At 48.9% G+C, this 26,701-nt stretch overlaps 1 protein-coding gene across 4 annotated transcripts in view; it reads right to left on the reverse strand.

The window, feature by feature from the left end:
* Positions 1-1,729: 1,729 nt before the first annotated feature.
* The window catches only part of ehbp1 (EH domain binding protein 1), a 76,300-nt gene continuing 51,328 nt past the window's right edge, over positions 1,730-26,701 (reverse strand). For 3 of the 4 annotated variants that reach the window (XM_062566463.1, XM_062566462.1, XM_062566461.1), the window contains 8 exons: positions 22,425-23,156; positions 21,135-21,176; positions 20,902-21,048; positions 8,637-8,787; positions 6,549-6,794; positions 4,908-5,065; positions 2,361-2,499; positions 1,730-1,901 (listed from right to left, as the gene is read on the reverse strand). In XM_062566463.1, the coding sequence (XP_062422447.1) occupies positions 1,747-1,901; positions 2,361-2,499; positions 4,908-5,065; positions 6,549-6,794; positions 8,637-8,787; positions 20,902-21,048; positions 21,135-21,176; positions 22,425-23,156 (1,770 nt within the window). In that variant the 3' untranslated portion in view covers positions 1,730-1,746. The remainder of the gene's footprint in view (positions 1,902-2,360; positions 2,500-4,907; positions 5,066-6,548; positions 6,795-8,636; positions 8,788-20,901; positions 21,049-21,134; positions 21,177-22,424; positions 23,157-26,701) is intronic. The other variant, XM_062566464.1, reaches the window with a different exon arrangement.

Consider the following 26,701-nt stretch of genomic DNA (forward strand, 5'->3'; position numbering starts at 1 on the left):
AAAAAAACAAAAAGGCATTTACTTCCACAATAGGAGATGAAACGAGGAGCTGATGATTAAGTGTTGCTGCCTTTTGGTTTTGTCTGAGCTCCTGTTTGGTGTTTTTCTTAATTCCTCTTTCTCATCTTCAAAACCACTTAATGGCAAAAAATAAGCTTTAAATACCTGATCAGAGAGGAAAGACGTATTGAAGTAAATCTCTGCTCACAAACAATCCAGACACGTGTTATAATTATTATCTGATAATTGTTGGCCATCAATAACTGCTGAAACATCCAAAATAATCACGGAGAAAACACCGTAAAGTCATACAACTCAGAATTAAAGCTCAACGAATCAAAGACATTGTGAAAGATGAAGCACAGAATGAATTGACTGAGAAGAGTGAGACGTCAGCCCGTTCTGATCCGGATAAAACATCTGGATCTTTACAGGTGTCGCATTGTAAAAAAAACTCAACTGCATGTTCACGCTTTCATTCTGTTGATTCAAATGTGTGATAATAAAAGGCTGATTGAATCCAACACAGCTCTGATTCAAAAAGTTATTTTTCTTTGAAGTACTGTGAGAATATTGCAAAATAAACTGAGATAAATTATTTACAACACTCAGGTTTAAAATGCTGTCCTGAATATTTACACCACGAGGAGCAGGTGGCTGTTTAAAGACACACTCACCTGGAAGAGAAAGTGGTTTTTGATTCTTATTTTTGGCGTGGAGAGTTTAACCCCCCCACAGGTCAAAGGGCTCATTTAATGTAAACCACACGCGGACACAAACAAACACACACTTCATGCTTCTGACCCCTCTTCACCTCGTCTGCTGACTGCTTGCTTTTCTCCAGAGAAACTTCTCAGAGAGAAAATCGTTATTTAAATTCACTACTGAGGATGCATCCAGAAAAAACACCTCCATTTTATTGCTGATGCACTTCATTTTTCTTAATGGGAAGGAGCTAGTGAGCAGGGGGGGGGGGGGGCAGTGTCTATTTTTTTCTTCATTCCAACCAGGCCAACACTGTGTGTGGCTCTGTGCACGTGTGATTGGTGCATGTGTTGATTCCAGCCCCCCCCCATCATCTCTTCCCGGGCGCGTTCTCGCTCTATCACCATATTTTTCCTTGGCAAATCAATTTTACACATGATCAGCCCACTCCCCTTGCCGCACTCGGCCCAGCCGTAATTAAGAGCAGGGAAATTACCATATATATTATATTAATGCAAACATCATTCAGCAGGTAATTCTTGGCTGATCGGGATAATGGAAAGGTTGAACACCCATTAACCCGGGGGCCCAGGCGCTGGGAGGAGTGTGTGTGTGTGTGTGTGTGTAGGAGGGGAGCGGGGGTCGAGGGCTGCTTGCGAGTAGAGATTCACCCTGTGGTCTCCAGTGGGGCACACACACACACACACACACACACACACACACACACACACACACACACACACACACACACACACACACACACACAATCTCTCATTGAAATAACAGCATTCTTACAGACCAAGCTCAAACACAGCCTGGTGTGTGTGTGTGTGTGTGTGTGTGTGTGTCTACACTTGAAGGACACAGACACACACAGCTCTAAATGGCAGCTGATATGTACCATTGTTCTAATTAAAATCGGTTCAATCAATAGTTAAGTGTCTGTGTGGAGAAGCAGAGGACTGTAGAGAGAAAGTGTGCTCAAGGAGGAGAGGTGAAGTGGGGGGGGGGGGGGGGGGGGGGCTCAATGATAGAATTGTTTCAGGCCAGACAGGAACTAAGGCAACGTACAGGAAGGAGCATAAGCTCTTGTTTATTGAGAAAGTGACGAACCTCCTCCTCAAAGGGTCTGCGGACATCGAGGTCCTCCTCGGCTCTCCTCAGGTCCTCAGGGACGGACTTCTGCCTCTTCACCTCTGGTGGGAAGACAAGGGAAGAAGAATATTAGCTCATTAACGAGGCCATGCTGACGTTTTCCTCTCAGCAGTTACGGATGGTTTGCATGTTTGGAAACATGAGTCAGCCTGTGACTGACTTGAGTCTCAGCAGGATGAGCCAACATTCATTTTAACCGGGTCTCTCTGAGAAGATCCACTAGACAGCTGATTCAGAACACCGAGTCACTGAGACCAAAAGCAATGAAATAAATCACCAGAGTGGCGAGGACTTCAACCGGCTTCCTGTCCATCAAAAGGTATTGAAGAACATGAAGAAGCAGCTTTCAGTTTCCATGCCCCATCACCTTCTTGCTCAGGACTTCAGTTTGCTGCCATCTTTAATGAAACCAAATCACGAGCCTCGTGTTCTCTGCTAGCTGCTAAACCTCTGGGTGGAACGGAGGAGAGTGAAGGAAAGAGTTGCTGAGCGTCCCTCACCTGGTCTGCTCTCCACGTACTGGCTGAAGGACTTGAGCTGAGTCTTCCTGACGGCAGAGTCCTTGTTGAAGACCACGGGGCTGCGCAGACGCTCCGTGGCTCTGCGCAGACGCTCGGCCCGCAGGTCCTCGCCGTTGTTCTGTGTGGATGAAGAATAAAAGAATGGAGGGACCTGCACCAGTCAAAGGAGTACATTATTAAAGAAGGAATGTATTTATGTAGAGGGTTTCGCCTCCAGTATTTCTGCTGTCACACTGGAGGTTGAAGTTCGACCTGTAGAAGTCAGCGAGCTCGATGGAGATCGACGTCCAACACAAACGCGAGGAGTCGCTTAAACTTCCAATAACTCCTGATCTTTGCAAAACAACGTCAACGATTATTCTGCCGCCTCGTCTCTTATTCCGTCAGCTTCCAGCGGCCACTCAGATCTGCTCTCAGGCTTCCATTAGGCAGCCGGTGCTGGATTTCACACAGCTCTGTGACTATCGGGACAAGACACACACACACACACACGAGCACACGCCACCATCTGTGCACATGCAAACACACGTGAGGACAAACGCACACTTACTGACGGGCCGTGAGATTCTCTCGTTCTCTTCCTCACTCACGAGAGAGACAAAAAGCAGGCAATTAACTTTCAGCAAAACCAAAGCCAGAAAATATATTCAGATTATGCAAAATGCAACATAAAAAAAAGAGAAAGAAAACGCTATTGTTTTCAAAGTGAACGCGTGTTAAAAAGCTACACGCTCGCTTCTGCCACAATCAAGAAACCAGCAGAAATGCTTTATTAGCACCAGCCGGAGAGCATGCCAAGCCGAGTGGAAAACAAAGTGACTTCGGGCTAAAACCGACGCTGCGGCGACGCTAATAAGACCCCAGAACGTGTAATAAAGTCGACAATTAGGGGGCAACATGTTCCACTGCTCGGGGGGGTGCACAGCGAGGAGAGCTAATAGAGACGGGGTGGGCTCCAAGTTGTTAGTAGCTTTAGATTATTGACTTTCAGAAACAACGTCAGCAATTAGTCTCAGTGAGCCTGTCAGCTTCTTAAAAACCTCACGTCCACTCCAGGTTAACGCCGACCAACGCACGCCCAATTACACATTTTAAAAAGGCACAGCCAGAGCTGGGATGCGCGAGGGCGAGCGTGCACGTGGGAGAGCGTGCACGTGAGGGAGCCGACGAGGGGGACCAGAGGAGATTTAAATTATTGATTGCAGAAAAGAGAGGAGAAAAAAAAACCTCCTCTCAAAGTGGTCGTTGGAGGGAAATTCATGTTTGGTCTCACATTGGCTTTAAAAGGTGAAACTTCAAATTTGAGTAGTGACACTTTGTAGAGAACGAAAGAGATGAAATGGCTTATTGTTTCACCGGATTGGTTAACACACACACACACACACACACACACACACACACACACACACACACACACACACACACACACACACACACACAGCACCTGCCCACTTGGCTACTCCTCCGTCTCCCTTTTGACACTGGGACAAGCAGATATCCCCCCCCCCCCTGCCACCCCTCCCTATCTACTCCCTTTCTTCCCCTCTTCATCTGTTATCGCCGCTATCATCGCCGTGGCGACGGTGAGCTTTTGGCGTGTGCGCGTGTGAATGTGAACGCAGGGGTCTGCGTGACTAACGTTGCAGTCTGCTGAGCGCCGCATGCGCTTATCGCAGGCTGCCGAGGCCGCGCATACACACAATCACTAATGACAGTGTGTGTGTGTGTGTGTGTGTCTGTAGGTCATTTTGGGAGACCCATTCCTCTGTAGAAACAACTATATCCAGAGAAAAGGCTTTGCTCAGCAATGACGGATTTGTTTTAGTGGTTTTTGTGTCATAAAGAACGTAAACAGGAAATCTCTAGTTTCAAGAATTATTTAGATGGGTGTCAAAGAAAAAAGGTGATTATTCTTCTGTGAGGGTCACACACACACGTCATAAAGAACTAAACCTTTACGGCTTTGAACACAAGAGGGTGTTTATGTGAATCGATGATCAAAGACGATCAAGAAGATGATCAAAAGTGTCGCCATAAGCACAGAGGGTTTCACTTGTACTGACACACACACACACACACACACACACACACACACACACACACACACGTGCGCACACGCACAAGCACACACCTTATTCCACTTGACATTCAAAATCAATTAAACAGATGTTAAGACTGGCCGACTACTTGCTGTTGACTCAATATTCACATCAGAAGACACATGCAGCCACACACACACACACACACGCACGCACACGCGCGCCGTGTGAAAAGGTCGTAGTCAATAGGCGAGCACTGCTGCGTGTTATGTAGAGCATTATGATGACACGCGGCTTTAGGCGGACCCACACGGCCACGAGGGGGATAAAGCTACGGTCTCACACGCAGTGGCCCGACTGACGGATGTGTACACGGGGTCAATCGGACTGATTGATTGGACCAAACCTTTGATGGCGTGGAGAGGGGGGGGGATAAAAGGAAAAGAGGAGGGCCGAGGGATGTATGCGAGGGAGAGTGGGAGCGTACCTCCAGTCCTTCTGTGGGGCTGACTGGGGAGGTGGAGGAGGTGGTGGGTGTGGAGGAGGAGGAGGAGGAGGAAGACGGAGACGAAGGGGAGGTGACTCCTCTCGGGCTGAGCTCCACCAGCTTCTTCAGCTTCAGATCCACATGTTTACTGTTTGTACCTGGAGAGAGAGAGAGAGAGAGAGAGAGAGAGAGAGAGAGAGGATACAAATTGGAATGGGAAGACAACCTTCATTGCACGCACACACACACACACACACACACACACACACACACACACACACACACACACACACACACACACACACACACACACACACACACACACACACACACACACACACACACACACACACACACAGTGCGTGGGAAAGGCCTTGTGATGTGACGCAGCCTTGAGTCCTGTTTGTACCGCAAAGTGACGCTGAGATACGACTGTCACCATGGCAACCACAGGGCAGGGGAAAGAGGCAGAATGTCTCATGTGTTAAGACATCGCAGGAGAATATGGTAAAACAAACAACTTTAGCTTTCTGAAGTGTTTTGTTTAAATATGCAAATGAGGCAGTATATTTACTAAATATGTCCTATTTTTCCAGACAGCTGAAGAAAATCTAGTTTAATTTTTTGACATTTTAAAGAGGGGATTTTTTATTTACTTCATACAGTCAAAAATCTATTCTGTCCAATACTTGACATAAAAATAAAAAAATGTTTAAGCTGTATGAATGTGGCTTTAAATGAAAGGAAGGAACCTGTACAGTTTGGTGGATATAAGAAGGAGACAAACTCATTTTAAAGAGAAGTTTAGTCACCTGACAATAAAGATGAAATCATCATCTTTTTAACACAACCATCTTCATCAAAACTAAATACTCCAGTTCACCTGCCAACTCCTCTCCTCCCTTTCCCTCAATCCCTAATTTATTTGCTCTTCCCCCCCCCCCTCCTACTTTCTCCCTTTATTTTCCAGGGAATAGTAACCACAGCCCCCCTACCAGGCCAGACCAGTGCACTGAAGAAGATGAAAGAACAGGAGGGGAACCGTTTCATGTGTCACCTCCCTCCGTCACACACGCACACACACACACACACACACACACACACACACACACACACACACACACACACACACACACGGCAGGGGTGGGGGGGAACTGGCGCTACAACCATCACACTCCATTTAAAGAAAATTACCACCCAACAGAAGAATTAAAGAGACAGCTCCAGAGGAATCGTGCAGCACTTGAAAGCTTGTGTCTGTTTTCATGTTTGTTTCTTCATCTCACGTCGCAAACACAAAACAAGTAATGACTTTACCTGTGAAGTTTATTAATTACTCACTACTTTAAAACGTTTTTAATGAAAGGAAAACAAGACGCCTTTCCCTGTGAGTCAGTTCCTCCTGCGTGAGGCGCCCAAATAGAATAAGTCAAAAGATGCAAAGAAAGATGGACGACATGCACCTAAAAGAGTGACGAAAGTAAGAGAGACCGGCAGTGAGCTCAAAGCCTCGTTACTGAAGCAACACTAGCTCTCCTCACGCGGGATGTGACACTATTCTTCGAGATGTGTGCAAGGGAAGGGACCAGTGAAAGGAGGGTAGATGAGTCTGAGAACCGTGCACACAGCCTGTGATTTTACCCAGAGGAGTTAGCTCGGAGGCGGGGTTAGTGAGCTCCGGGGCTGCGTGGGTGCTGGAGGTGGCTGGAAGAGAGGCCTCCCCCTGCACTGGGTTAGTAACCGGCGCAGAAGCAGATGTGGCAGCATCATCATCATCACCATCACCGCCGCCACCACTGAAACGGAGTGCCTCAGCCTCAGACCTCCCCTCTTCCTCCTCCTCCTCACCCCTCTCACCATCATCCTCATGGCGGTTGCAGGTAACATCTGCGGGTGCAGATGGGAAGGAAATACGAGGAGTCAAGGAGACAAGGAAGCAGAGAGTGATTAATGAGAGCAGGAAGGAAATCTCGGTTAGTCAGTGTTAACAGTAATCTGAGGGGGGAAGTGACCCGTGTGGATAATCCCTGAATTACTCGTATAATCCACCACGCGGTGTCCAGTCCACGCGACGGGATGACGCCGCCACTTCTGTTTGCATATAGATCATGGCCCTAATATTCAGTGAGCGAATCGTGAGCAGAGCACTGTGCAGTGTGATGAAAGCAGCAGAGGAGCCGCACAGATGGTGTTAAAGAGGCAGGAGACGAGACGTTAGAGGCAGGTGGGGGGCTCTGTTTGGTCCGTCTCCGGCGCACAAATATCCGCCGCACGGAGCGATACCCTCGGTTTAATGCTCCTCCTTCTAAAGATCTGTAGCCTTTTCTCGCTTCGGTATACAAGAGGGATGCCAGACAAAACCAAAACACAAAAAAAAAAACATAAGAGCACATATTCCATTAAGACTTTTGAGAGGTTCGGCTGAAAACAACAGCGTCTCCACATTAGCAACAAAAGCAAAGAAAGAACCTGCAAGGAGAAACTCTGATTGAGACCCACCGCGGATTAGAAGGGAACAATCAGAAAGCAGCGGCCTCCTCTGCTATTTACTACTCGCTGGGCCGAGAGGCCGAGAACAAAGAGGACGGAGGGAGAATCAAAATAACACCATTTCCTGGTTGAGCTTTTTTTCTAATTTGCTTGCTGCGATGCGGAGCGTTCCTCCTGCGTGGCTGGCTGGGGCCTAATTAATGGGGAGGCCATGGTGATGGAGTTTGGAAAGTTTGTTCACGGGAGGGGGCAGCCCGAGCTGCATTAAAGGACCGTGAATGGTGTTGAGGGGAGAGATGGGGGGAGGCTAGGATTAGCCGTTCTGCTCGGCAGGCCAACCGCCATCACCGCCAACAGCATTTCTCTCCTCCTCCTCCTCCTCCTCCTCCTCCTCCTCCTCCTCCTCCTCCTCCTCCTCCTCCTCTTCTTCTTCGTTCTTTTCCTCCAACCCCATTTTTAATGAGATCAACAATTAGTCCGATCCAGAAAAGCTGAAAGAGCAAATAAATCAAGTGGCGCCCTCCCTCCGATTGACAGAAGCTATTAAACGGCTTTTTTGACGGGTAACCTTTGAGCAAACGCTGAATGGCGAGGACTGTTTTCAACGGGCGATGAGGGAATCAGACCAATGGATGACAGCGACGGTGCGTCGTGCTTCTTGATATCAAGGGGCCTCTTCACTCGCATGGCCTCCTCACACTCGTTAGCATGCGGCGTGGCTACCTGAGCAGAACCACCGACAGACGGCCGTAATGTGGAGGAATCCCAAACAATTGAGAGAGAGCCCTAATAATGGTGATTATCATAATAACCCCAGTTCTGAGGAAATGGAAAAGCAGTGGGAAGTGCGCACGGCGGCCATTGCTACCCCTGGCGAGCCATTATTAGAAGTGTTTGGTATTTTCGAGCGTAATTTTGTCCGCACAATGTGTCGTGTTGATTAACAACTACCGGGCGAAGGGAGGGGGAGGAGCGGCGGCCCTCTGCAAAATGGCATTTTGTTTTTCTCCAAGGATTAGGCAGAACCCCTTCAGAGAGCATAATGGAAATGTGGGAGTCGTGTGGAAAGCAGGAAGCGAGCGCGTGTTGGCGGCATGCTAGCGGGACTTTCTTTTGTCCTTAATGAGTGTTAGCGAGAGCAGTAGTTCTCACCAAGTGTGTCAGTGCGACGCCTCGCTCTCCTGCGGGAGCTGTATTCATGAGGATGAGGAACGTGTGCGTGCGTGCGTGCGTACTGACCTCCGGCGGCGCTCGCTCTGCTGCTGCTGCCTCTCTCGGCGCCGCACGCGTCCAGCAGGCTGATGTCGGACATCTTGACTCCGGACCGGGCCTCTGCGATCAGCTGCCTGGCTCGCTCTCTCAGCTGTCTGCGGCGCTCTGCGTCACGCTCCTACACAAGAGTCACAGAGTCACACCTGAGACCTACGTTCACCTGGATGTGGACCCGATGCTCACCTCACACACTGAGACAACAGCTGGAGTCCAGCCCACATGTTTCGTACAAATACTGATTCAAAGCCACACGTTTACTGAGATTGAATGTGAAGGGCACGAAGGATCTTTGAATGCGTTCAATTTGTATCAGGAGAGCAGCGCTGGAGTGATCAATAAAGGGTCAGAATGTAACTTTATATCGTTATAGAAAGGACTATATCTTTTATATTGAATTATATTATGCTGTGGATAGACACAATCTGACCTTCGCTGATGCACAAACCACTACAGAAAACATAATAATATGTTTAGCTATCGAAATGGTTGTACACGCCGTGGTGCATTATGTTGTTAGGAGAATGAGACACTCGCACACACACACACATACACACACAAATCATCTTGGCACTCGACACACAGTATTGAGCTGTCACCAGCAGAGTAATGGCAGAAATGCCATTTTCAGGCCGATCCAATCTGATCGTACTGATAGCACGCACACACACACATACATACACGCACACACACGCATACACGCACACACACGCATGCACATACATACACGCACACACACGCATACACGCACACACACGCATGCACATACATACACGCACACACACGCATGCACATACATACACGCACACACACGCATACACATACATACACGCACACACACACATGCACATACATACATGCACACACACGCATACACATACATACACGCACACACACACATGCACATACATACACGCACACAGCTTTCTTTTTTTAAGACTAGAGTTGAGGCAGCCAAAGAAAAGTTAATTCTGGAAGAGAAAGCGGAGATTTGAGGCTGTGACAAAAACAGCAAAAGTTAAGAGACACACAAACTCCACCTTCTCCACGTAAACCTGAGCACAAACACACACCTTGAGACCCCCCCGGGCCCCCGTCTCCCAAACATAGACAACCACACGACCCAGGGGGGAATGAAGCTGCATTTCTGCCTCCCTGTGGTTTCCGGTTAATCAGGCTTCCCCATATTGAGGGGGGGGGGGGTTCAGGGCTGGCCCCATTTATCCATTAACAAAACAAGCAGCGCCCGCTAATGAGCTACATCTCTCCATTTCCATGTCAATTGTTTGTTTGTAGCCATTGTTGGGCAGGGACAATGGGGCTGCATTGTAAGTGACAGAACCCTAATGCACTGTGTGTGTGTGTGTGTGTGTGTGTGTGTGTGTGTGTGTGTGTGTGCGCGCCCATGGGGCTGCCCACAGGGAGAAGGGAACACACCTTAGAAAGAGCCTGATAAAGAGAGAGAGGGAGATAAGGAGTGAGGAGAGGATCGAGTTTTTACTGCTGGGAGAAAAGTATCGAGTGTCGCAGCACAACTGAACTTCTTCCCCTGATGTCACTTCAACTTTCTTTGCACTAGTTTTACCTGTAGCGTGTTCGACATCCTGAGCTCAGTGTTGCCCATCTGTTGGCAGAACTAAAACACACATGACTGATAGCGGGCAAGGAAAGTACAGGAACTACAGTGTGCATCATCGTGTACAGAGCGCTGCTTCCTACGCTCATTGATACCTCATTCTATACAGTGGTCAGCGATTACGACATTGACATTAATAATGAATATGCTCCTTCCTTCTTTATACTTGCTGTGATGAGGTCTTTCTTCCCCTCCTCACTTCCTTGTGTCCTACTGTGATTTCCCTGCTTTAATAAATGCAATATGATAACCCGTAATGTCACTGAAGGCCCGCTGGCTGTGGACCAGTTCTGATATCCAATCTGGCCTTTACAGATATGGATACAACTACACATTTAAGTGTGCCAGTGTGTTGTGTGTGCCTGTGCACATATACACAAACACACACACACACACACACTCGAAAATATCCAACTGCATTATTGTTGTCGGCCATTTTGGGGACGAGAAATGTGAAATTGACTTTGCCTTTCCAGAGGCTAGGATTAGCGCTATAGAAAGATGCATGTGACTGGCGCCTAGCTCGGTCAGCTATGAAGCCGCTGATTAGAAAACATGAGACTGTGGGGGGAGAGACGGGACTGTTTGTGTAAAGAAGGATGTTAGACATGATCTGGGATCAGATCTTTCTGCGGCCAAGTAGCAGAAGACCTGTGAGCACTTGGTAGATGAATCCAAACGGATTCACCTGCAGGAAGTGGAAGGACAACGCGAGATGGAACAAAAGAACATTCACTCCCCAACTAGATCTCTTTGTTACGGCGGAACGCAACGCTTTGGTGTGTGAAGCTCACAGGAGAGACTTTTTGACCCGACGGTGATGCAATGGCATCTAGTGATGACCAGGCTCCCTGTTTCCTTTTCTTGAGAAGTGGCTTTGGATGCTCCACGCCACCGGAAAAATTAACACCCACACACAGCCCTCGTTACGTTGGACAGGACACACTAACGACCAAAAAGCCTCGGGGACACAGCTTTGAAAAAAAAGAAGCAGAACGCACAAACCCAACGAGGCGCGTCGCCGCGTGATCAAAGCCAGCAGCAGAGAAAGCGTGTCAGCTGGTGGTCAGGGAGGGAAGAGCCGCCTCCTCTTTAAAACGGACACGGCGAGGAACAATCGCGCACTGTGTGTTCCACGGACTGCTGGGAACCTCCAGGGGAGGAGAGGCTAAACGGTTGAGTGCGAGGCGGAGACAGAGGGCTCCTCTGTGGGCCCCGCGCCGGGGTGAAGGGCCCCGTCTCCGCTCTGAGCGGGCTGTCGCCTCGGATGCTCTTTTCTGGGCGAAGGGGAGGAAAGAGAAAGGAGGGGGGGGGGGGCACGCACCACTGGTCCTGTACAGAGACCTGGCGTGGGCAAAGAGTGATGCCACACACACACACACACACAACCTAAAAAGGGTTTGCCAACCTCCCAGATAGCCAGCCAGTCTGGCAGCCAGTCATGCAGTTACAGACATTTGTCATGACAGACTAATTCACAGTCAAGAGGTGCTTTAGGTCTCTATCTTTTACAGGCACACACACACACACACACACACACACACACACACACACCACGGAGCTCTGTGATCACACACCTGAAAACATTGTTTCAAACGACAAGTGACGCAACTTCACGTCTGACCACAACAAACACACTCGCTGGACAACGTGTTGATGCGTATGAAGTAACTAATTAACTTAGCCGTCTCTCTCTCTCCGATTATCAGTTACTTTCTTATTCATTCAAATATTTATATATTGTGAGTACACAACAGGGCGTTACATTTTGGAAAAAGAGAGAGCGAGGGAGGGAGAGAGAGACAGAGAGAAGGAAGGGGGAGAGAGGGAGAGGACGGGGGAGGGAGGGGGCTTATCGGCTGGCTCCAGACGGAGTGCACGGATCAATGGGCGTGCGAGGCCCACAGCGATCAATGCATTTGATAAAGAATTAAAGAAGAGCCACTGTACATGCTATCAAAGAACCAGGACACGGCCTAATTATGATTCGACGGGTGCGTTCCCATGATACGTGTGTGTGTGTGTGTGTGTGTGTGAGACACGTATGCACAGAAATATACACTCACCGGCCACTTTATTAGGTACCCCATGCTAGTAACGGGTTGGACCCCCTTTTGCCTTCAGAACTGCCTCAATTCTTCGTGGCATAGATTCAACAAGGTGCTGGAAGCATTCCTCAGGGAGTTTGGTCCATATTGACATGATGGCATCACACAGTTGCCGCAGATTTGTCGGCTGCACATCCATGATGCGAATCTCCCGTTCCACCACATCCCAAAGATGCTCTATTGGATTGAGATCTGGTGATTGTGGAGGCCATTTGAGTACAGCGAACTCATTGTCATGTTCAAGAAACCAGTCTGAGAAGATTCCAGCTTTATGACATGGCGCTTTATCCTGCTGAAAGTAGCCATCAGAAGTTGGGTACATTGTGGTCATAAAGGGATGGACATGGTCAGCAACAATACTCAGGTAGGCTGTGGCGTTGCAACGATGCTCAATTGGTACCAAGGGGCCCAAAGAGTGCCAAGAAAATATTCCCCACACCATGACACCACCACCACCAGCCTGAACCGTTGATACAAGGCAGGATGGATCCATGCTTTCATGTTGTAGACGCCAAATTCTGACCCTACCATCCGAATGTCGCAGCAGAAATCGAGACTCATCAGACCAGGCAACGTTTTTCCAATCTTCTATTGTCCAATTTCGATGAGCTTGTGCAAATTGTAGCCTCAGTTTCCTGTTCTTAGCTGAAAGGAGTGGCACCCGGTGTGGTCTTCTGCTGCTGTAGCCCATCTGCCTCAAAGTTGGACGTACTGTGCGTTCAGAGATGCTCTTATGCCCACCTTGGTTGTAACGGGTGGTTATTTGAGTCACTGTTGCCCTTCTATCAGCTCGAACCAGTCTGGCCATTCTCCTCTGACCTCTGGCATCAACAAGGCATTTCCGCCCACAGAACTGCCGCTCACTGGATGTTTTTTCTTTTTCGGACCATTCTCTGTAAACCCTAGAGATGGTTGTGCGTGATAATCCCAGTAGATTAGCAGTTTCTGAAATACTCAGACCAGCCCTTCTGGCACCAACAATCATGCCACGTTCAAAGTCACTCAAATCACCTTTCTTCCCCATACTGATGCTCGGTTTGAACTGCAGGAGATTGTCTTGACAATGTCTACATGCCTAAATGCACTGAGTTGCCGCCATGTGATTGGCTGCTTAGAAATTAAGTGTTAAAGAGCAGTTGGACAGGTGTACCTAATAAAGTGGCCGGTGAGTGTAAATCTGAGGGACGTCAACGTGGAAGAGGTGTGAAAGTGCAGACTGTGTACCTGTGTGTGTGTGTGTGTGTGTGTGTGTCTGAACCCCAGGGTGCCCAGAGGTGCCAGGTAGCTGTCTGACTGTGTGTGTGTGTTCAATGAAACTATATTTATATATAAAAATTATAAATATATAGTATATAGTTAATATATAGTTTGTGTTATATGACTTGTACAAAAAGCAGAGAGCAACATTTTTGTTGTATTTGTCAAAACAAAACCAATATTGAAGTGCAAAACAAAAAAAGGTCTGTGTATGCAAAATCAAACTGACATTTTGTGAGCAAACACGTGTATGACAGCCACCCATTTGTGTGTGTGTGTGTGTGTGTGTGTTTGACAAGGGCACCTGTAATGTTGGACAGGTAGAACAGGTAGAGTGGAGCATCAAGACGACTCAACACAAAACACACAAAACAGACAGAGGAGCTCGTGATTCAGACAGACGCGTGAGATGGAAATGTGGTGCCCTTTAAAAGAGACAGGATGGGGGGGGGGAACATGGGCTGAACTTTGTGACGGAGGTTAACTTCTAACTGCACGAGATTAGAAAAGCTGATTGACATTTCCGATGGCTTGGATTGACGAAGTTTGTTACGAAGTTTGTTAGAGCTGCACTCTGTGTAGTGACCAGCAGGGGGCGACTCCTCTGCTCCCATAGACGTCTATGAGGAAATGACTCTACTTCTGTGTAGTGACCAGCAGGGGGCGACTCCTCTGCTCCCATAGACGTCTATGAGGAAATGACTCTACTTCTGTGTAGTGACCAGCAGGGGGCGACTCCTCTGCTCCCATAGACGTCTATGAGGAAATGACTCTACTTCTGTGTAGTAACCAGCAGGGGGCGACTCCTCTGCTCCCATAGACGTCTATGAGGAAATGACTCTACTTCTGTGTAGTGACCAGCAGGGGGCGACTCCTCTGCTCCCATAGACGTCTATGAGGAAATGACTCTACTTCTGTGTAGTGACCAGCAGGGGGCGACTCCTCTGCTCCCATAGACGTCTATGAGGAAATGACTCTACTTCTGTGTAGTGACCAGCAGGGGGCGACTCCTCTGCTCCCATAGACGTCTATGAGGAAATGACTCTACTTCTGTGTAGTGACCAGCAGGGGGCGACTCCTCTGCTCCCATAGACGTCTATGAGGAAATGACTCTACTTCTGTGTAGTAACCAGCAGGGGGCGACTCCTCTGCTCCCATAGACGTCTATGAGGAAATGACTCTACTTCTGTGTAGTGACCAGCAGGGGGCGACTCCTCTGCTCCCATAGACGTCTATGAGGAAATGACTCTACTTCTGTGTAGTGACCAGCAGGGGGCGACTCCTCTGCTCCCATAGACGTCTATGAGGAAATGACTCTACTTCTGTGTAGTGACCAGCAGGGGGCGACTCCTCTGCTCCCATAGACGTCTATGAGGAAATGACTCTACTTCGGTGTAGTGACCAGCAGGGGGCGACTCCTCTGCTCCCATAGACGTCTATGAGGAAATGACTCTACTTCGGTGTAGTGACCAGCAGGGGGCGACTCCTCTGCTCCCATAGACGTCTATGAGGAAATGACTCTACTTCTGTGTAGTGACCAGCAGGGGGCGACTCCTCTGCTCCCATAGACGTCTATGAGGAAATGACTCTACTTCTGTGTAGTGACCAGCAGGGGGCGACTCCTCTGCTCCCATAGACGTCTATGAGGAAATGACTCTACTTCTGTGTAGTGACCAGCAGGGGGCGACTCCTCTGCTCCCAAAGACGTCTATGAGGAAATGACTCTACTTCGGTGTAGTGACCAGCAGGGGGCGACTCCTCTGCTCCCATAGACGTCTATGAGGAAATGACTCTACTTCGGTGTAGTGACCAGCAGGGGGCGACTCCTCTGCTCCCATAGACGTCTATGAGGAAATGACTCTACTTCTGTGTAGTGACCAGCAGGGGGCGACTCCTCTGCTCCTATAGACGTCTATGAGGAAATGACTCTACTTCTCTCTTAATTTATTCCCTCAGTAAACATTGTAAACATGAGTTCATGGTCTCAGCCTCTAGTTTCAAACAGACCATAAAGCAGGGGATGCTTTAGGGCGGGGCTACACGCTGATTGACAGGTCTCTGTAGCTCCTCCACATTTTGAATGATGGTGACCTCCATTCATTGGCTGCATAAATGAACAACATGGCAACATCATCAGGCTTCATCAGGGCCTTGAACCGAGGGCCAGCTGTGGTTCAGGAGGTGCAGGAAGGGTTTTCTAACAGTTCAGGGAACGATCAGGTCCATTTTTAACATGAGAGAGACGAGGCAAACACGCTTCCACTTGGTCAAACGAGATCACTCTGCTTGTGATTGCTGGAGGGGTGGGACGTGACTATGAGTGTGTGTGTTCATACTTTCCTCTCTGATGGCTCAATCAGCCCTTGTGATGCAATTGAGAGGTATTTTTCTCACTCGTTCTCACAAACACACACGCACACACACACACGCACAAAATCTCAATTTAGAGGCTGCCTTTGATCTCCACTTCAGCCACGACACATACCCACACACTCCAACACACACAAGAAACTGGCCACCAAACTAGTTAGTTTCATTAGGTTGATTCTTCAAAAAGGAGAGAGAGAGAGAGAGAGAGAAAATGGAGGAAGAGAAAAAAAGAGCTGGGAGAAGAAAGACTGCAGCCACATTAAAATGAGACCTGGAGAAAACTAGTGCTGGAGGAAGGTTGAAAAGGAGAAGGAGCAGGAGGAGGACAAAGTGTAGCATTTGGAATAGACATTTTTGAAATACAAAGCGTTAGTTAAAGCGTCTTCTTTTTATAATACTGACAAATTAAGAATGTTATTAAGAGCATTTAAATTGAAACTAATTGACTCACGGCTTCTTCTAAAGTAACTAGATTTGTTAATTTATGTTGATGTTCACTGATGTTCACACTTTGTCTGCCTAACAACGAGGTCACATGTGGGCATCTCTTAAACACACAGTCCTTCTGGATACGGCTGCCTCAAACAGGATTTTTTGAGGGGGGGGGGGGGGGGGGGGGGGTGAAGGAATGTTGATGTGCTCTGAGACCAAAAGTGAAATGAAGAAGTGAGGAGGCGGACCAAAGAGACGGAAGACGCACGCAAGGTCCCGACAGCAAGGCCCAGGAGGCCCCTCCCCTCCTGAAGGACCGGGGTGAGGGGGGGGGGGGGGGGGGGAATCAAACGAGACCCAATTATAGGAATCACAACGAGTCAGTGAGCAGGGGGAACTCTACCTGGAAAACACAGAGGCATGTACGTGCACGCTTTAAGACGTGCACGCTCAAACCCATTGTGCACAGGTGCTACATAACAGCACACACACACACACACACACACACACACACACACACACAGGAGCAAGAACCGCTTGCACACAAACACACACTCCCAATAATTAGCCTGGCCAGGCCGGTGTGAAATTACTGTTCTCATCTGCTAATGGATGGGAAGACCTGAAGCGGATAGACACACACACACACACACACACGCACACGCACAGACACACACGCAAAGAAATAAAAGAGGGAAAGACTAAAAGAGCAGAAGAACAACAAATATTGTAATGTCTGCACAAGGGTGAAGGAACGATTCCTTTTGACCAGGAGGGAGGAACTAAGGAAGCACTTCCTGTCCATTAAAAGATCACAGCGAGAACGGGAGGATGAGAGAAACAAAAGAAGAAGAAGAGATGGAGACAACAACAGGGAGAGAAAGTGACTGAGGAGCCCGGGAGGGAGAGGAAGAGAGGAAACTGAACCTGTGACCTTACATGAAAGAACCCGTCACTGTGGGCTACAATTAGGGATGGCAGGAGGGAGAGCATAGGTCAGGAGAACAGGGCTGCACACGCACACAAACGCACACAAACGCACACACGGGTATCCGACATGTTGCTGTACACCAGGCTGCAGTCACACTGCCAACGCTGTTCATGAGCTGATATCCGTGGCTTTGATTGCTAGATTGTCAATCTTAGAATATGGCAAATATTGCGTAACTGTGTGTGTAAAAGAAAGCACAGGAAGTAGAATTATCCCCCTCCAACCTCCCCCCGAATATCTGAATATAAACATTTCTTTGATTGTTTTGAAAGTTGAAACAACTGCTCAGTGCATCATTTCCTGACTATAAGGAGACACTTAAAAAAAAAAAAAAAAAATCACAAATAGATACTTATTATACCCTGGAACTACAATGTACTCTAGACGGTAGAGGAAAATCTTCTCCCTCCAGAAATGTCATAAATGAGCTCCAAATCTTTACAAAGATGTTATATTTCGATTTAGCTGTAAGTTTCTCTAGGGCAAGGCATCGTAGAAGTCCCTCTATCCAATGTTGTTTGCTCGCTCTGTGAATGGATTTCCAAGCCATTGCTATTCTGTATTTAGCTTCATTGCCTCAGGTTTTAAGGGCCGACTCAATGCCTCCTGTATTTATTAAAAGTGAAGTCTGATTGACACCAATTAGCATACCTTACCCGAAAAATAAATCTCAGGCATTTATGAGTTTGTGCTATAGATGCTACACCCCTTTAAAAGCAGCTAATGCAGCCCCCTCCTCTCCCGCCTCCCAAATCATTCTGTTGCCCCCCCATTAGCCACTTCCCTCCAACAACGACGCCTGCTTTAATTGAATTAAATTACACCTTATGCATGCTAAACCGCAAAGCACCTACTTAGACGGATGGAGAGTTAAATGGGAACGGCTTGGGCATCTGCAGCTGATAACACAGACACACACACACACACGCTAATCAAAACAAGACATCAAGTAATCTAATCTGAATCACTAACAATTATCAGCACATTGGCCTCAAGGCCAGTCGTATTCCTTTGATCAATGATTTCTATTAAAAAAAGTGTAAACAATTCAATACCCCCCATCTGTGTGTGTGTGTGTGTGTGTGTGTGTGTGTGTGTGTGCAGGGGTTATTAACCAATTGTCCTTGGAAATGAATAAGGAGATGAGGGGGGAGAAGGAGGGCCGAGTTTGTCTGGATACTTTAGGGAGCTCGTCTAAGTGAAGTCGGCCATCTTGCTGCATAACAAGGGACCGAAGAGGAAAGGAAATATACACTCACCGGCCACTTTATTAGGTACCCCATGCTAGTAACGGGTTGGACCCCCTTTTGCCTTCAGAACTGCCTCAATTCTTCGTGGCATAGATTCAACAAGGTGCTGGAAGCATTCCTCAAGGAGTTTGGTCCATATTGACATGATGGCATCACACAGTTGCCGCAGATTTGTCGGCTGCACATCCATGATGCGAATCTCCCGTTCCACCACATCCCAAAGATGCTCTATTGGATTGAGATCTGGTGATTGTGGAGGCCATTTGAGTACAGCGAACTCATTGTCATGTTCAAGAAACCAGTCTGAGATGATTCCAGCTTTATGACATGGCGCTTTATCCTGCTGAAAGTAGCCATCAGAAGTTGGGTACATTGTGGTCATAAAGGGATGGACATGGTCAGCAACAATACTCAGGTAGGCTGTGGCGTTGCAACGATGCTCAATTGGTACCAAGGGGCCCAAAGAGTGCCAAGAAAATATTCCCCACACCATGACACCACCACCACCAGCCTGAACCGTTGATACAAGGCAGGATGGATCCATGCTTTCATGTTGTAGACGCCAAATTCTGACCCTACCATCCGAATGTCGCAGCAGAAATCAAGACTCTTCAGACCAGGCAACGTTTTTCCAATCTTCTATTGTCCAATTTCGATGAACTTGTGCAAATTGTAGCCTCAGTTTCCTGTTCTTAGCTGAAAGGAGTGGCACCCGGTGTGGTCTTCTGCTGCTGTAGCCCATCTGCCTCAAAGTTCGACGTACTGTGCGTTCAGAGATGCTCTTATGCCCACCTTGGTTGTAACGGGTGGTTATTTGAGTCACTGTTGCCCTTCTATCAGCTCGAACCAGTCTGGCCATTCTCCTCTGACCTCTGGCATCAACAAGGCATTTCCGCCCACAGAACTGCCGCTCACTGGATGTTTTTTCTTTTTCGGACCATTCTCTGTAAACCCTAGAGATGGTTGTGCGTGAAAATCCCAGTAGATTAGCAGTTTCTGAAATACTCAGACCAGCCCTTCTGGCACCAACAATCATGCCACGTTCAAAGTCACTCAAATCACCTTTCTTCCCCATACTGATGCTCGGTTTGAACTGCAGGAGATTGTCTTGACAATGTCTACATGCCTAAATGCACTGAGTTGCCGCCATGTGATTGGCTGCTTAGAAATTAAGTGTTAACGAGCAGTTGGACAGGTGTACCTAATAAAGTGGCCGGTGAGTGTATATAATATATATATATATATATATATATATATATATATATATATATATATATATATATATATATATATATATATAATATATCTGCAGTGCAAACGCAGCTTTGAAAACTCTTAATTTGCCTTCTTTCTCTGAAGACTCTTTTTTTAACGGTCGTTTTTTTTCCTCAAAGATTATGCAGGACCCACCAACACACACATTAGCTTGCAAACAACACACTAATGTACACAAGCACGCACACACACACACACACACACACACACACACTCGGTGAGAAGCGTTTAATTCAAGGGCATACGTCTCTTTCAGGATTCAGACAGCAAAATGCAGAGGGGGGGGGGGTCACGCGGCTGCTGCCTTTTAGATATTTCATTACAAAACGCTATTTATTTCATTTTCACACTCAAATCCGTTGTTGTCACAATTCTTCCACCCCCCCCCCCCCCCCCACTCCACCCCCGCCCCCTTTCTGAGAAACATTCGGGAACGTCGCTGAGGATTTGAACACAGTGCTTTCCAGGGTAAGGCCTGGTCCGTCTGTGTGCCCCCCCCCCCCCCTTTGAGTATATTATGCTCAGTGGACCGCGCTCGGTTCAGAGCTGCAATTTCACTCACGTCTTCTCTAGTCTAGTTTACTTCGGAACAGTGATTCCGTGTGGAGAACATTTACTCAGTGTTGGCAGGACTGTGGGGGGGTGGGGTGGGGAGGGGGGATCTAAAATTGTCAAGACGACCAAAAGTGAAAGAGAGGGCAATGTTTAAAGAGAGAAGGGAGTCCCTCTGACATGTTCAGGTCGGGTAGTAATAAGGAGAAAAGTCTCCCTGAAGTGACGCAGTGGACTCCCAGAGGACTGGTGGAAGTGAGGGGGGGGGGTCGCGCTCCCCAAACTCCGGCCGTTTAGGATATAAATAATCTTCACTACACAGCAGCAGTCAGTCTCACACACACACACACAGGGCCTGACTCACATCACAGACGCCCGTGGGCCGGCCGGTTGCCGTGGCGCCGGAGGAGGCGGCGTTCTTGCTGCCGGCCTTCATGGCAGCGTCTCGGCGGGCCTGCTCCAGGAGGAGGCGGGCTCGCTCCTTCAGCTCCTCCTGGCGAGAGAGCGCCTTCTGCGAGCAGCGGGCAGGATGGCGGAGACGTGAGAAAGAGAACCATGTTTCTAGCGTTTTTATATCACTGTCAAACGTGTCCTCACCTTCTCAGCGGGGGGGCTCGACACGGCGGCGGGCGGCGGCTCCTTGAAACGAAAAAGTAGGACATTAACTACAGATAACGTATACAGTATAAAGTTACTGGTAAATGAAGTATTTTGTCATTAGAATCTTCAGGGATGTGAACCATATGTGGTTCTTAAATAAGTGTTATTACGTTTCTATAGATTGATGATGTATTTCAGACCCGTTTTGGCATTTCCTGTTGGACTAGGAGCCGCGTACGTTCCCCCCCATCACAAACCGGCCTTTACGGGGCCGGCGGTGTGGAGAGCATGACGGCTTTGACAAGGAAGCAGAAACACACCTGGCTTAGACTTTTATCAGCGGCGTAATCCCTGCCGTATTAAAACGGGGAGCAAAGAGGGCAACCGGAGCGCCGGCCCCCGGATGAGACAACACACCGTTTATCCTTTTCAACAAGTCAAATCTGGCCAGGATGCATCCCGCTAACTCGATAACAGCAGATGAAAACAGGGTGTCATAACTGTCACACCCCCCCCACCCCCACCGCTGCTCCGTGACCTTTCCACTTGTAAACAGGAAGCAGTAATCTGGGGTTAAACCGACGCAGGCAGCAACGTATTCTGTGTGTGTGTGTGTGTGTGTGTGTGTTGTGTGTGTGTGTGAGAAAGGGACGAGATGAGGTGCGCAAAGCGTCTCCACGCCTGAGCGGTCACGACACCAACTGCCATCGACTGAAGGGATGAGAAATATAATGAAAAATATAATGAAATGTCAAAAGCGGGGGGTTTCTCCTGGGCGCCTTCTGTAGTCGCCACGTGACAGCCGCCGACAAACATCTGATGCAGAGCCGGAGAATTTTCTCTTTTTGGGGGGGTGGGGGGGGCTTGCGGTTCGGTCATTTTTACGGTGGCGAGGTTGAGATCTGAAGGCATCGGACGGAACGAGCGTTCGGTCCTCTGTCTCATGACCGATGCAGCTGTGGGAGTTTTAATCAAACCCGGAGGGGGGGGGGGGGGGAGAGACCAGTGGGCTGCAGGGAGACGCAGTCAGAATCCTAATAGCCGGCTTAAGTAGCGAGTGGTGAATTAGTGTAGGATCCGGAGGTTGTTTAAGGTTCAGGAGTTCTGATTAGCTGTGAGATAGTTTAATCTATCGCTTAGCGACCCTTGAAGGAGACGCACGTTACATAAAAAGATCCAATATTCGCTTCTCTTTTAGTGAAACAAAGAAAAAACAATTATAAAAAAGCATAAAAAAGAAACATTCTTTCTTCTCTCTCATGTGGTGCGTTTTGCGTGTGTGTTGACCTGTTTGGGGGGGGGGTCCGTGTGGTTGACCGGGGGGGCGTTGGTTTCAGAGGCGGGGTCGGACTCAGAGTGACGCAGGCTGGCCCGCTTCTTCTTGATGAGGTCTGCGTCCCTGTTATAAGAGAAGCCCAGTTTGTGATGTGGCGGGGAGGCCCCCCTCCTGGTGGGGGACGCTGGTTGCGTCCCCCCCTCCCTTTGCTCCTCTTCCCGCTGTCTCTCCTTCTCTGTCTCTCTCTCCAGCCTCTGCGGCAGCTCGCTGAGGTCCAACGTGTTGGCCTTGAGCAGACTGGCCCTGTCCTCGGCGCTGGTCTGGGGGGCGGGGGCCGTGGCGGGTAACGGCGCCGGAGGGGAGGGCTGCGAAGGCCCGGACGCCCTCGCCTCGGTGCCCAAACCCGGCGCCTCCTCCTCCTCCTCGGCAGCTTTGGCGCCGTCCTCGGCGGCGTGCCCTCCGGCCTCGGGGGCGGGCGGCTGGAGCTGCACGTCGTTGAGCTCGGCGTAGAACTTGTCCTGACCGATGGAGGCGTTGGTGTCCGTTTCGAAGTCGCCCACCTTGTAGGTGCTGCGGCTGCTGTTGGCCTCGATCTGCACCACGTTGAGCTCCTCGCCGGAGAAGTGGGCCCGGATCTGGTACAGGTAGGTCATCACCGTCAGCTTGTCGGGGATGGCCAGCAGCACCATGTCCGACGGCTCCAGGAGGCGGGACACGCCGAGGCTGGCGAAGACGTCGTACGCCTGACACAGAGGGAAATAAGAAAGACACAGCCCTTCAGTTACAGGTTCAAACCGGTTTGAGTTTCTTTATTCCCACCCGGGTGGCATTGGGCGAGTTGCCTCCATGTTTGTGAGTGAGGGACACCTTTGGCATGACTGCTGACAGGTCATGTCAGGGATGGTTGTCCCAGATAACAGACGCAGATACCCCAAGACAGAGTGCTTAATCCCAGACTGTGTGTGTGTGTGTGTGTGTGTGTGTGTGTGTGTGTGTGTGTGTGTGTGTGTGTGTGTGTCCTTATCGCTCCCCTACATCAACCTGCCCACGCTCTCCGTCACGCGTGTAATTGGTCTGATTAGAGTCTGATGAGAAAATACAGGTTTGATTATCAAGTGACACACGAAAAACCCAATCCCCCATCACCAGATAGACTGAGACAGAGAGGGAGAGGGGATGAAAACCATTATCGCAGCCAATGACAGGTAAATAAATAGATTAACAGCCCCCCCCCCCACCTGTCCCAGGTATCACAGCTTGTATCTGGCTGCTTGATGGTGTTGATCTAATTCCGACCTGTTGCGGCGCTCGTTTGTTTCACTGCCTCCGTAGATCTTCTCCGTCCGTCAATCTCTCCCTCTGTGACTTCCTAACCCTCCTCCGGGGGCTTTTAACCTTTATTTACCCCAGGGAGCCGCCCTCCACATTCTCTTCTGTTATTTATCTAGAAAAAGGGCTCTATTGATGGTTCCCTGATCCCTGACGGCGTGCGTCCTCCTCGGCTGAGCTGCAGCGTTAGCTAGCTGGTGGTGCTAGGCTAGCTGGTGGTGCTAGGCTAGCTGGTGGTGCTAGGCTAGCTGGGGATTGTAGGCTGGCTGGGGGTGCTAGGCTAGCTGGTGGTGCTAGGCTAGCTGGGGGTGCTAGGCTGGCTGGGGGTGCTAGGCTAGCTGGTGGTGCTAGGCTAGCTGGGGGTGCTAGGCTGGCTGGGGGTGCTAGGCTAGCTGGTGGTGCTAGGCTAGCTTAGCAGTGTCGGGTGGAGAAGCACGCCTCCTTTAGTATTTAAGTATCTCAGGAACAACTGGGTTATGAATTATGGAAAAATATTCCCTTGTAATGGAGGGAAGGCCGACACTTTCAACATGCTCAAAACGACACAACAGGGGTCAAGAGGTCAGAGCTGTTACATTTGAGGTGACCTCTCCAAGAGCAAGAAGAACAGTGAATGTGGAATACAACACATTTGGACAAAATGTTTGCAACACAGATAGTGTTCTTATATCCATATATGTACATATTGTATATAGTAGTGTAGTGACTCACTAAGTAAAGTAACACACTTTGTTGGACATTGGAATGAAGTGAACTGTATTTGTTTCAAACCAGTGACAGAAGAACAGAAGCAGAGAATAAAAAGGTGGTTTAACGGAGAAATGTTTCTCAATTACAATCAATTATGACGTCTTTTTGTGGGGGGGCCTCACGCCTTTTTGTCCCTTTCTATTGATGTGTTTGAGACAAGGCAGGAATAAAGAAAGGGAGACCGGAGAGAGTTTGCCTTTACAGGAAGCAGCCTGAACCCCCCCCCCCCCCTCCTCCTCCCCTCACTCCCACACCTCCCTCTCGCAGAAAGGGGGTGTGAAAAAGCGGAAGAAAGAAAGAGATAAAAGAGGGAAAGAAATAAGAGGGCCTGATTGGGTTTCTGACGTGTATTCAGGGGAGCAAAGTGTGCTCCCATTGTCCCCCCCCCCCCTGGGCCCGACAACTCTGCTGCTCAATGGCGGGCGAATAAAAGAGCCAGAGTGGAGAACGTGAGAGCCGGGCGAGGGAGGGGGGCTCTGGAGCTGGGTTTTGTTTCAGGGTCAATGCTCCTCTCGTCATCAGGAGACACCGATACGCAGGAGAAGACATTTTATTGGTGGGAGGAGCCTGTACGGCTGCAGGTGGGAGGAGCCTGTACGGTATGGTGGGAGGACAGGATCTATTCTCCAACTGAATTACATTACGACACACAGATGGAATATATACATCACTGCTCTCGTTTTGTGGCCAATCACGGCAAGTGTTGGTTGCGCTAACGCTCCGCGTGATTGGCCGGCTGCCACAGCAGCTACACCCCCCCATTGAGAAATATGCTTATTATAATAACTCCATTCACCTGACATGTGGTGTCGCTTCAAGGGCTTCCTTATGAAGAACTGCTCTAAATGAGAATGATTACGACACATCATGTGTTTGGGTTTCTCACTTTCCATCATCCACCAGACAAAGCTTTGGGTTTGGACAACAAGTTGTTGCCCCCCCCCCCAACTCGCTCTCAGTGACTGACAGGTATCTATCGTTGTCAATCATCACCCCCTCCACCACCACCCCCTCCACCACCCCCCCCCCCCACCCCCGGTTGGGCTCAGGGAGCTTTAGCCCGGTGCTACACTATCAGATGCCATGACAAATGACTTCTCCTTGGCCTCATTACACACGCACACACAACGCACACACACGCACACACAACAACACACACAACAACAACACACACACACACAAGACTGATCTCACCAGGCAAACTCCTCAAGCACCCAGATGAACATGAGGACACACACACACACACACACTGATAATGGATCATTTCAAAGGCTGTAAGTGTTCTGAATATTCCCCCCCCCCCTCCCCCCCCGATATTGATTGTCCTTATCTGTCATAATTCAGCACAGCCTGGCTCATTGCAATCACTCCTCACAGACTGTGGAGCAAGAGGGGGCACGTCTATCAAGTCACCATGAAAGGTGCAGATAGTTGTCATTTCCATTTATTTCGAGTCGATAAATCCTAATAACTGCTCATAAAGCACCTCAGACACCCCCCTGAATGAGGAAAGCAGTCTCTTCTTCTTTTCTTTCTCTCGTTGATGCTCTTTGGGATCATCTCACTATTCAACGAGTGGATTGTCCCACCCCCCCCTCCCTCCCCACGCACATGCGGCCCGTTGAGGCCAAACACCGACAGCATCTGTAGTGTTAAAGCCCCACATGCGTGCCATATTTTTACGTCTCTCAGTGTAGAAGCTACAAGGTCAGAACTGAAGTGTGACTCACACGGAGCAGCTTCACCATTCAATGTTTCACTAAATCCATCGTTCTATTCTTTAGACATTCAAAGGTGGTGAAATGTTTCTACTCTGGGGGGGGTATAATATATATATATATAGTGTGTGTGTGTGTGTGTATGCTCAGACACAAACGTGGATTGTTGGTACATGAGCACAGGAGGAAGCTGATATCTACCTGCAGTCCTTCTACAGAGGAGCTGCAGCTATTCACCGGCTATCGCCTCCTACGGCATATTCCCATATTACTTATATCTGGCCAATTTCTTCAGGGCTACTTGAGCACCTGGAGGTGTGAGGGGAGTAGGGGGGGGGGGGGGGCAGTTAGCAGATATGGGATTGGGTCTGTCCCTCTCCCTCCACTGTGGTTATTGTCAACAGGGTGGCATTCATGCCTAACAGGGCCACCAGAGGTTATCGGCGAGCCGGAGAGTGTATGAGAAGAGGAAATCAAGCTGTGGGGACCCG

Source organism: Pungitius pungitius, chromosome 13, assembly GCF_949316345.1.
Source record: "Pungitius pungitius chromosome 13, fPunPun2.1, whole genome shotgun sequence".
Lineage (NCBI taxonomy): Eukaryota > Metazoa > Chordata > Actinopteri > Perciformes > Gasterosteidae > Pungitius > Pungitius pungitius.